A 12,494-nucleotide genomic window follows, 5' to 3' on the forward strand; every position below is an offset into this window, starting at 1 on the left:
TACGACTTTGTAATTGTTTGCCTGTTTCCCTCCTAAGATTGTGACCTCTTGGAGGACAGAAATGGATTTTTCACTCTCAGCTTCAGTCTGTCATAGCGCCTGACAGTTTCCCCAGCATTCTTCGACAATAGCAGAAGCCTAAAGAACTTCCACTCCAAGGAAATACAGAATCTGGGAAGGAATTGTTCCTAACGAGAAGGGAAATCTCGCGAGATTCAGCTCCTGGGAGCCTGGCAAGCCCACGCAGCGACGGTTATTTAGCCGTTGAACTGCCAGCCGCCCGTGGCCCACGCGCTCCGGGCCGCTCAGCCTGAGCGATTTCCCGCCTTTTCTGAGGTTCTGAGGCGGGAGCTATTGGTTCTTTCTGTTGCCCTCATAGACCATAGGTAGCAGTTCGCGTGGGCACCGAGCCCACGGTTTCCCGCTAGTTCTTCAAAGGTGAGGGCAGGTGCCCCGAGTTCTTTTCTTGGGGACTGAGCCCAGAGCGGGGCGATATTGTGCTACTGCACCTCCCCACCGCAGCCCGCCGCCGTTTTCTTTTGGGTAGTGGTCCAGGAACTTAAGACAGTTCCTCCTGGCGATGTGATGGAATTTAACAGGGCAGGAGAAGGGAAGGGGCTTTCTTTTCAGGCCAGCGTGGCGGCGGGCGGTGGGGCGAAAGGGGGAAGGAAACGAAGGTTTATCCCTGTGCCCACTGCGCGGTAAACGACGTCGTAGGGCTCCACTGTAGCGAGAGCCCCGTGGATTTCTTTTTTTTAGCCATTTAGTTTGTAAACATCACTTTAAAGAATACATAGTGTATTCACGGCACACGGTGAAAAAAACTTTCCTTCCCCTCCCGCCCCCAGGGCAGTAGATATTTACAACCGTAACAGAAAATGGAAAAGCAAAAGCCCTTTACGTTGTTCGTACCACCGAGATTAGGCAGCAGTCAGGTGTCTGCGGTGAAACCTCAGACCCTGGGAGGAGATTCCACTTTCCTCAAGGTAAATTTCCATGTGACTCTTAATTGGACTCTTCTTAACTTTAGGGAAATGAAGAAAAGTGTCCTTTCTTCCTGGTGGTGTTTTATAATTATTTCTTCTCAATAAATGGTCTCATTTACCCAAGAATTTTGAATCCCATTACTTTAAATGAACAGTGAGCATTATTATGTAGGCATCATTCATTTAAATAATAACTGCTGCCGTAGAACTCTGCATACATAGTGGAACCTGCTTATTTTAATCCTCCTTCTTTCCGTATTTGATTCGAGGCAACTATAGGACAGATACTATGAGATAGTAAAATATGTTAGGAGAAAATTAGGAAAATTATCAAGAAAAATGAGGACTATTTGGACACATGCCTATATATGAGTAATAATTCGTGTTGTGACTGGGCTTCAGATTTGACTCTGAGCTTCCTAGTGGATAGGACAAAGAGGGAAATTCATTTGTGTAATGGAGTTATCATTGGATAGGCGGAATTATACCAAGTTTCCCAGATGAAACAGAGCTTTTAAAAAATTATTTTAAAAAATTTATCATCTGGATTCTTATATTGGAGATGCAATGATGCAATGAATATTTTACTTGTACATGCTGTAAAAAAATTCTTGTTGCTGCTATAGGCAATAATATATTATTAAATGCTATTCAATAAAGACAATCTTTAATTCTATCAAGGGAAATCATAAACTGAAGCAATCTGCTAATATTATTCTATACTACTAGTTAGATTTACTGTTATTCTTGAATACCTACAAAGCCATATATTGAGTAATTTATTGTTTAGCTTCTTCTTACAAGTGGAAATATCTAATTAGATTTTTTCTTTGTTAATATAGAAAAGGCATTTGATATTTTAAACATGTATGTACTTTAAAGGATTTGCAATTATAGTTGACCTCTTTAAGCAGGTGTATATTACATATGTATATATTACACTATTAGTATCAGAGTGGTATGAAACAGCATATTTAAGAACTTCTTTGTGTCTCTAGAGTTTCAACAAATGTACTGAAGATGATTTTGAGTTTCCATTTGCAATGACTAACCTCTCCAAAAATGGGGAAAACATTGATTCAGGTAAGGGCCTGGAAAAGCAGTGTATCAGCTTATATGGAAACATTGTGTTATATATATCGCTAGTTATTGAAAATGTAACATAAGTATTATATCAGTATTCTTGACACAAAAGCTAGATATAATACTTACTATAAAAAATAAGGCTGGACACAGTGGCTAACACCTGTAATTCCAGCATTTTGGGAGGGAGACTGAGAGAGGGGGATCACTTGAGGCCAGGAGTTTGAGACCAGCCTGGGCAACATAAGGAGACCCTGTCTGTACAAAAAAACCAACAAACAAACCCCACCACCCCCAAAACTAGCTGGACGTGGTGGCATGTGCCTGCAGTCCCAGCGATTTGGGAGGTTAAGGTGGATCATTTGAGCCCTAGAGAGTGAGCCATGATGGCGCCACTGCCCTCTAGTCTAGGAACGGAGCCAGACGCCCTCTCTCTCTCAAAAAAAGAAAAAAGAAAGAGAAAGAAAAAAAGATGTTGGCATATTTAATACCTGTCGTCTTTTATCTTGCAGATCCTGCTTTACAAAAAGTTAATTTCTTGCCCATGCTTGAGCAGGTCAGTTAAGCATAGTACAAACAGATATAACCTATTTAGGTAATGAACTGCTTATTTGAAGAAGAAAAATGTCTTTAGTTACTGCATTACTAGTCTTCTGTATTTAATTGTTATTATTTGGAAGCTCTTATCAGAAGTATTTTCTTATAGAAACATCTATTTTTTTAGGTTGGTAATTCTGACTGTCACTATCAGGAAGGACTAAAAGACTCTGATTTGGAGGTCAGAAGATTTCCCATTCATATTAAATTTCTTACAATTGGAATATAACTTATTACCTATACGTATATTTCTTTTGAAGCTTGAAAAGGATTATTATTTGGTTAATGTTTTAAAATATATCCTTTAAAACCTTTTTTTCTGCTTCTGTATTTTTTGGGTTATGAAAGTTCCATTTATGTAGAGGCAATTTCATTTTAAACCATGAAATCAAGAAGAGGGGAAATGGGTACTATACGTGAAAAGTATAGTATCAAGAGAGTATTTTACAAAATCAGCCTTTAATTAATACATGAAATTGACTGGTTGGCTGGTTTATTGTATAAGGAATTTGTAGGACATGCTATATACTTTTGATTTTAGTTACAAAGGTATTTCTTATTTATGGCATATAGATGTCTTTAAAATGAAGAGAAATTCCACAGCCTGGTAAGGTACTATATGTTTGAGGCTGTGATTATAGTACCAAACAATTTAAAATATATAGAACTTATTTATATATTTTTATAAGAAAAAGTTATCAACCAGCAGAAATTGATGTGATTAAAAATCTGTGATATTTATAATATAATGTGGATTTTAAAAAAGGCAGGAAATCTATATAAAACATCAGACTTGATGAAAATTGTATCTTGTGTTAACTTTTATTTTTCTTGTCATTATATTTTAAACTTCATGTCCTTTAGTGAATCTTCAAACTGATTGTATAATCAAAGTGTTTCAAGACTATTGTTAAGATTTATAGATTTTTATAGTTTGATTTATTTTAGCTTTTAACCAGCCAAATTCTCTCACTAACTAAAATATTTTTATGGAGCCATTTCATTTTATTCAGCAAGGTATAATTTAGTCAAATGACCAATAACTTTAATGAAGTAAATATTGCCTTAGTAGTTTAAAAGAGTTAATGTGGCTTTCAGTATGCTATTAGTGCTTAAATTGAGGAAACATTTGGTCTCAACTATTAGTATATGGATATTTTCAGTAGGCAGCCGTAGTTTGGTTATATTAGAATTTTGAACAATTAATTTTTGAAAACCTATTTTAATAGAATTCAGAGGCATTGAGCAGAGTGTATTCAAAACTGTATAAAGAGGCTGAAAAGATAAAAAAATGGAAAGTAAGTATAGAAGCTGAACTGAAACAGAAAGAAAATAAGTTGCAAGAAAACAGAAAGATAATTGAAGCACAGCGAAAAGCCATTCAAGAACTGCAGGTATGATAAAATTTTGAATTGTAAACATAGTATAGTAAATCTTATAATACTGTTGAAAGTAGAGTATTATTTGGGATAAATTGGATTGATCTTGTTTTTGTGATGAATATTTTAAGAATACTGCTTTTTAAAAGTTACATCAATACTGGTTACATTTTAACTTTAAGAATGAGCATAGAGGACAAGTTGTATAATGCTTAGTGCAAATGATTAGGGAAATAATAAATCACTTTATATAAAATTGATTTAATGATTCTAATTTTTATAAAGAGTTTCAATTTTTATTCCTATTGATGTTTTATATAAATATATTCTCTTAGAGTACAATAGTTGCAGATAACACTTTAAATTTGAAACTGTGTAACTTTATTTATTTATTTTTTTGAGACAGAATCTCCCTCTGTCACCCAGGCTGGAGTGCAGTGGCACCATTTCGGCTCCCTGCAACCTCTGCCTCCTGGGTTCAAGCGATTCTTCTGCCTCAGCCTCCCAAGTAGCTGGGACTACAGGCACCTGCCACCACGCCCAGCTAATCTTTGTATTTTTAGTAAAGACGGGATGTCACCATATTGGCCAGGCTCATCTCGAACTCCTAGACCTTGTGATCTGCCTGCCTCGGCCTCCCAGAGTGCTGGGGTTACAGGCGTGAGCCACTGCGCCTGGCTGAAACTGTGTAAATTTTTGTGTAGCATAAAGTGAAAAAAATGTTGAGAAAATGTGACATTGTGTTAGGACAAAAATAAAACATTACTTCAAAATATTTAGAGAAGATAATATTGCATTAAAATATTGTTGAATGTTTTTTGGAGATGATTTAGCCATCTTTATTTTAGATTGATGAAGGCCATATTCTTAAGGGAAATCATAAGCTATTACAAAAATGTTTCCTTTTTATGTGGAAAGAAAATAATTCTTTTCGACTATTGTGCATTAGTAAAGAAATACTGCTTAATGATTATATTCATGTTTATTTTGCTAATAAGCAAAATGTGATGAACTGTTCTGTTTTATAAATTAGTTTGGAAATGAAAAAGTAAGTTTGAAATTAGAAGAAGGAATTCAAGAAAATAAAGATTTAATAAAAGAGTAAGTAGTAATTTAATGAATTTGTTCTTTCACACTTTATTCCAAATTTACTACTAAAATAATTTCCAAAACATATTGAGCACTTTCTATATGTTATATAATATGAATTTATAAGTAGAATTATATCTGAGTGCTACGGAAAAAGGAAGACATACATTCTTGTGTTTGGCAAACTGTGGTCACTGACTAATAACTTCACTTTTTAAAATGTCAGGCATCAGGAATAAACATTCCTTGGTAAGATGCCTGATAATTCTGTATCTACACCTACCTATATATGTTGTCTGTTTCACTGCTGCCTTGAGTACAGTACTTATAAAATAGGGCTTAACTTAGTTCCAAGTTAATTCTTACTCAAATTCCTGTTTTTGAAAATGTAACAGTTTATTTCTACAGAAAAATGATAAGTTAGAAAATTAAGTCTAACTGCCATATGTGTTAGTAACTTCAAGATAGTCACAGGTCTCATTATTCACATAATGAATGCTTAATCAGAAAGTTACCTTATTTTGTGTTTTGAAGGTTAGACATATGTTAATTTGTTAATGAATGGCCCAACCTATTCTCATTATTTTCCTTAGGCAAATCTAGACCTGTCTACTGAAAATTTATTGATAGCAACTTGGGTAGAAACTTGTTAAGGAGCTGTCACTTTTATTTGTTTATTTTAGTGGCCAGTTACTAGAACTTTTGCTTTTAAAGGGAGGCAATTACTAAATCATCTTTGTTAGTAGTATAGTCAACCCACTGTTTCTTCATATAGTCATTTATGAATAAGGTGATATATACCAAATATTATAATATTTTAAAAATTTCTTAAAATTGTAACAATATATTTCATAACACATATTGTGATTTTGCTTTGGGATCAGATTACACACAGGCGAACTCTTTCCTTTGTTTCAGGAATAATGCCACAAGGCATTTATGTAATCTACTCAAAGAAACCTGTGCTAGATCTGCAGAAAAGACAAAGAAATGTAAATATCTTTCTTGTTTTATGTGATTTTATTCATTTATTTTACTGGTAGAGGTGGAGAGGGGAAGAAATTGTCTTTTTAATTTTTGGAACCAATTCTGATTTGAACAAATTATATGTGCCTCAGACTATTTTTATGTAAGTAATAAGGAGAGTCACAATTTTTTGAGTTTTGAAAGCTCAAAAATTTTTGAAAGGTAATATATGTCAAAAGGTATATTCTTTGTCTTTATAGTTAATCCTGGTTTCCGGTAAGGTATGATTTTGAGACTAATCTTTGTCTGGAACAACTAGGAAATTCAATCAAGAATAAGATACATAGCCATGCTCATAATAGAAAATACCAGTAGAGGCTTTGCTAAAGCCATTGTATTTATGAACAGTGGTGCAATGTTTATTTTCAATCTAAATAGAATTACCAAATTTTTCCTAAAGAAACATTCTTTTGAAATATTATAATATGGTTGTGTTGTATATGTGAAAGAACAGTTTAGAAATTTTTAAGCATGTTTTCATTTTTTTAAATTGTAGAGTAGGATTTTTTTCCCGTTTTGATGAAAAATAAAAATGTGTGATTATAAAAAATAATAGTCTGTGTTTTTGCCATAATTTGACACTGACTTTACTTTGTTTCTGCCAAGAATCCATTGGGAAATACTGTCTACCTGCTTTTTCAGGATAGTCTCTATTTTTCTTCGGTAAAAATTTTAATTTGTATCATGCAGCTTACTACTTAACAGCTTGGGCTTAAGGATTAGACAGCCTGTGCTCAAATTTAGACTTTCAGTCTCTGTCCACCTGGGGAGCTTGAATAATTTGAGTAAATTATGTAGTCTCTCTGTCACTCTGTTTATTAATTAAATGCCTCTTAGTATTGTCCTGAGAATTAAATGTTAATAAATATGCTTAGAACAGTGCAAAGTGCTCAATGAATGTTGGGTATTTTATTATTATTATTGTCGTTATTTCTAACATTGACTGTTAGGTTTTTTTATTCTTTTTTTTTTTTTTTTTGAGATGTAGTTTCGCTCTTGTTGCCAAAGCTGGAGTGTAATGGTGCGATCTTGGCTTACTGCAACCTCCGCCTCCTGGGTTCAGGCAATTCTTCTTCCTTAGCCTTCTGAGTAGCTGGGATTACAGGCGTGCACCACTACGCCTGGCTAATTTTTTGTATTTTTAGTAGAAACGGGGTTTTACCATGTTAGCCAGTCTGGTCTTGACCTCCTGACTTCAGGTGATCCTCTCACTTTGTCCTCTCAGAATGTTGGGATTATAGGCATGAGCCACTGTGCCCGGCCGGGTTTTTTATTTTTAGTCCCTGCCTGTAGTACCTTGCTTTTTAAAACTATGTATATCTTCCAGAATGTACCATGCCACTACCAGCTCCTCTGCTATATCCTGTGTATCCAACATTCAAGATTAATTTTTCTGCCTAGATATAAAAAGTGGTAAAAAGTACAGTGATAGGGTAGAAGTATAGTACATTGGCTGTCTTGCAGAAAATAACTTGGATTAGAGAGACAAGTCTGATAGTTCTTTCTTTTTTTTCTTTTTTTTTTTTTAGACGGAGTCTCACTCTGTGACCAGGCTGGAGTGCATGGCACAATCTCGGCTCACTGCAACCTCCGCCTCTCAGGTTCAAGTGATTCTCCTGCCTCAGCCTCCTGAGTAGCTGGGACTACAGGCGCCTGCTACCATGCCCGGTTAATTTTTTTGTATTTTTAGTAGAGACAGGGTTTCACCATGTTGGCCAGGATGGGCTCCATCTCTTGACCTCGTGATCCACCCGCCTCAGCCTCCTAAAGTGCTGGGATTACAGGCATGAGCCACTGCACCTGACAACAGTTCTTTCTTATATTTAGTTTTTAGCTAAGTTAGAGATCAGATGGTGAGGAAGGTTTAGAGATCCCAACATTTTTCAAGGTTGTCTCTTTAATAGACTAAAGTTGAGGTTTGTCTTGATGTGACATGTAGAAAGTTTTTTTTTTTTTTAAAGTCTTGATATTTGCCTTATTATTAGTGTAAACTCTATACAGATTCTTACCTTAAGTTGTTGACCAGTCTTTTTGTTATTGTGGTGCTTTTTTCTTTCTTTTATTCATTCATTCAATATTTTTTTTAGTGCCTGCTATGTCACGAAATCTTCTAGATGCTGATGAAAAACAGCAGTGAACAAAGTCTCTACTCTTACAAGAGTATATATTCCATGGTGTATATGTGCCACATTTTCTTTATCCAGTCTGTCATTGATGGGCATTTGGGTTGGTTCCAAGTCTTTGACATTGTAAATAGTGCTGCAATAAACATACATGTGCATGTGTCTTTATAGTAGAATGATATTTAATCCTTTGGGTATATACCCAGTCATGGGATTGGTGGGTCAAATGGTATTTCTGGTTCTATTTCCTTGAGGACTCACCACACCGTCTTCCACAATGGTTGAACTAATTTACACTCCCACCAACAGTGTAAGTGTTCCTAGGCCGGGCACAGGGGCCCACGCCTGTAATCCCAGCACTTTGGGAGGCTGAAGCAGGCAGATCACGAGGTCAAGAGATCGAGACCAGCCTGGCCAACATGGTGAAACCCCATCTCTACTAAAATACAAAAAAAAATTAGCTGGGCGGCCGGGCACGGTGGCTCAAGCCTGTAATCCCAGCACTTTGGGAGGCCGAGACGGGCGGATCACGAGGTCAGGAGATCAAGACCGTCCTGACTAACACGGTGAAACCCCGTCTGTACTGAAAAATAAAAAAACTAGCCGGGCAAGGTGGCAGGCTCCTGTAATTCCAGCTACTTGGGAGGCTGAGGCGGGAGAACGGCGTAAACCCGGGAGGCGAAGCTTGCAGCGAGCTGAGATCCGGCCACTGCACTCCAGCCTGGGCGACAGAGCAAGACTCCGTCTCAAAAAAAAAAAAGAAAAAAAAAAAAAAAGAAATTAGCTGGGCGAGGTGGCAGGCGCATGTAGTCCCAGCTACTTGGGAGGCTGAGGCAGGGGAATCGCTTGAACCTGGGAGGCAGAGGTTGCAGTGAGCTGAGATCACGCCACTGCAGTCCAGCCTGGCAACAGAGCAAGAGCTCATCTCAAAGAAAAAAGTTCCTATTTCTCCACAGCCTCGCCAGCATCGGGTGTTTCCTGACATTTTAATAATCGCCATTCTAACTGGCGTGAGATAGTATCTCACTGGTTTTTGATTTGCATTTCTCTAATGACCAGTAATGATGAACTTTTTTTCATATGTTTGTTGGCAGCATAAATGTCTTCTTTTGAGAAATGTCTATTTATATCCTTTGCCCACTTTTTGAATGGGGTTCTTTTTTCTGTAAAAGAATGAGTTCATGTCCTTTGCAGGGAAATGGATGAAGCTGGAAACCATCATTCTCAGCAAACTAATACAGAAACAGAAAACCAAACACCAAATGTTCTCACCCATAAGTGGGAGCTGAACAATGAGAACACATGGACACAGGGAGGGGAACATCACATACCGGGGCCTGTCGGGGGATGGGGGGCAAGGGGAGGGAGAGCATTAGGACAAATACCTAATGCATATGGGGCTTAAAACCTAGATGATGGGTTGATAGGTGCAGCGAACCACCATGGCACATGTATACCTATGTAACAAACCTACACATTCTGCACATGTATCGCAGAACTTTAAAAAGAAAGAGTATACAGTCTAGTGAGGGGGGAGAATACAGATCATAGTGAATAAATAAAATATATGTTAGGTGATAACTGCTTAAGGAGATAATATTTTGGGACAGCGTGATTGGGAAGTTTTTTCTGATTAAGTGACATTGGGTAGAGACCTGAATAAAGTAAGGGAGTGGGCCATCTATTTTGGGAAAGAATATTTCAGGCAGAGGAAGCAGTTACGTGCAAAGTCCCTGAGATGAGAGCCTATTCAATCTTTTCAGGTCACAATAATGAGGCCACTGTTCTGTATTTCTGATTTTGTATGTATTTTTCATCTTTTTTCTCACTATACTCCACTCAGGATACTTTTTTCTTTTTTTTTTTTGGGCGGGGGTGGTCTCACACTGTTGCCCAGGCTGGAGTGCAGTGGTTCCATCTTGGCTCACTATAACCCCCGCATCCCAAGCTCAAGCAATCTTCCTACCTCAGCTTCCCAAGTAGCTGGGACTACAGCCGCACACAACCAGGCCTGTCTAATTTTTGTATTTTTTTAGAGACAGGATTTCACCATGTTGCCCAGGATAGTCTCAAACTCCTGGGCTCAAGTGATTTTCCCACCTTGGCCTCCCACAATGTTGAGATTATAGGTATTAGCCACTGCCCTGGCCCACATAATTTCTTCTAACCTCCCTTCCAGTTTACTGATTTTCTATTTAGTTACTTCTTGTCTGTTTTAAAATTTATCAGTTGATGTCTTAATTTCTGTTACTGTATTTACTGGTTGAGTATTAGCTGGTTCTTTAAAAATTTGTAGGGTCACTTTCCAGAATTTTAAGTTCTTTGCTGACTTTTTAAAGCTCTACTTTTTATCTCTATGAACATAATAACCATAGTTGTATCCAGTAATGCCACTGTCTGGAATATCTTGGGGTCCATTTCTGAGATTTTTTTCCCCCATAGATCCTAGTTTTACTGGTTATGTCATCAGCTATCTTAGATAATAATTAATAATATGAGACTTAGAATGGTTAAATTTTCCTAGTTCATTGAATGTTCAGCAATTCTGGATTATGTCCTGAACATTTTGAATATTATGTTGTGAGAATCTGAGTCCTCTTCAGATTTCCTAGAGAATGTTTATTTGTTTATTTTCTAACAGGCAGTCAGCTCACTTAGGTTCATAATAGGTTCTGTCTTGCCTTTTCAGTGTGGAAGTTCCAATATCAGTTCAATTTTCAATGCCTTTGCTGTGCTGCCCTGGGTCTATTTCATGTATGCTCTACTCAAGGATAGTTCTGGGTCTTGGGTAGTGTTTTATGTAGAGTCCAGTTTGCAAAGCTTTTGTCCCATGCATGTATAACCTCTCCCATTATCAACATACCTCACCAGAGTGGCACATTTGTTACAATTGATGAACCTACATTGCCACATCATGATTGTCCAAAGTTCATAGTTTACATTAGTGTTCACTCTTGGTGTTGTACATTCTATGGGTTTGGACAAATATGTCCCCCATTATAGTATAATACAGAATAGTTTCATTGCACTAAAATTCTGTGTTCTGCCTGTTGATTTTCTACACCTTACCCTGGTAACCACTGATCTTTTAACTGTCTCCATAATTTTGCCTTTTCCAGAATGTTATGAAGTTGGAATCCTACAGTATGTGGCCTTTTCAGATTGACTTCTTTCACTTAGTAGTATGCATTCAAGGTTCCTCCATGTCTTTTCATCACTTGATAGTTCGTTTTTTACGCACTGAATAATATTCCGTTCATTGTTCGCACATACCACAGCTTATTTATCCATTCACCTACTAAAGGACATCTTGGTTGCTTCCAAGTTTTGGCAGTTATGAACAAAGCTGCTATAAGTATCCATGTGCAGGCTTTTGTGTGGACATTTTAAACTCCTTTAGGTAAATACTAAGGAGCACAATTCCTGGATCATGTGGTAAAAGTATGTTTAGTTTTGTAAGAAACTGCCAACTGTCTTCCAAATTGGGTGTGCAATTTTTATTTCCACCAGCAGTGAATGAGAGTTTCTATTGTTCTATACTCTCACCAGCATTTGGTGTCGTCAAAGTTCTGGATTTTGGCCATTCGAATAGGGGTGTGTATTGGTATCTCATTGTTGTTCTAAATTGCATTTCTCTGATGACATATGATGGGAATCTTTTCACGTGATTATTGGCCATCTGTATGTCTCCTTTGGTAAGATGTCTGTTAAGGTCTTTGGCCCATTTTTAAATCAGGTTGCTTATTTTCTTATTGTTAGTCAACAATAAGAAAAAAGACTTAACAATTTTGAGTCTTTGTGTATTATAGAAAACAGTCCTTTATCAGATATTTCTTTTGCAGACATTTTCTCCCAGTCTGAGGCTTATATTCTCATTCTCTTGATATTATCTTTTGGAGAGCAGAAGTTTTTAATTTTAATGAAGTCCAGCTCATGAATTATTTCTTTCATGGATTGTATCTTTGTTATTGTATCTAAAAAAAAAGTCATCATGATACCCAAGATCATCCAGGGTTTCTACTATTTATCTTGGAGTTTTATGGTTTGTATTTTACATTCAAGTCTATGATACATTTTGAGTTAATTTTTGTTAAGGGTGTAAGATCCATGTCCAGATTCTTTTTTTCTTTTGCATGTAGATGTCCACTTGCTTCAGCATCATTTGTTGAAAAGATCATCTTTTCTCTATTTTATAGCTGTTACTCCTTTGT

General features: G+C 36.8%; 1 protein-coding gene across 4 annotated transcripts in view; it reads left to right on the forward strand.

Moving 5' to 3' along the window:
- The first annotated feature begins 222 nt into the window (after nt 1-222).
- Nucleotides 223-12,494, forward strand: part of SYCP1 (synaptonemal complex protein 1) — a 125,454-nt gene continuing 113,182 nt past the window's right edge. For 2 of the 4 annotated variants that reach the window (XM_010371950.1, XM_010371951.1), the window contains exons 1-8: nt 223-438; nt 854-986; nt 1,985-2,069; nt 2,582-2,625; nt 2,794-2,847; nt 3,896-4,060; nt 5,079-5,146; nt 6,053-6,126. In XM_010371950.1, the coding sequence (XP_010370252.1) occupies nt 879-986; nt 1,985-2,069; nt 2,582-2,625; nt 2,794-2,847; nt 3,896-4,060; nt 5,079-5,146; nt 6,053-6,126 (598 nt within the window). In that variant the 5' untranslated portion in view covers nt 223-438; nt 854-878. The remainder of the gene's footprint in view (nt 439-853; nt 987-1,984; nt 2,070-2,581; nt 2,626-2,793; nt 2,848-3,895; nt 4,061-5,078; nt 5,147-6,052; nt 6,127-12,494) is intronic. The other 2 variants (XM_010371949.2, XR_748928.2) reach the window with 2 other exon arrangements.

This window comes from Rhinopithecus roxellana, chromosome 8, assembly GCF_007565055.1.
Source record: "Rhinopithecus roxellana isolate Shanxi Qingling chromosome 8, ASM756505v1, whole genome shotgun sequence".
Lineage (NCBI taxonomy): Eukaryota > Metazoa > Chordata > Mammalia > Primates > Cercopithecidae > Rhinopithecus > Rhinopithecus roxellana.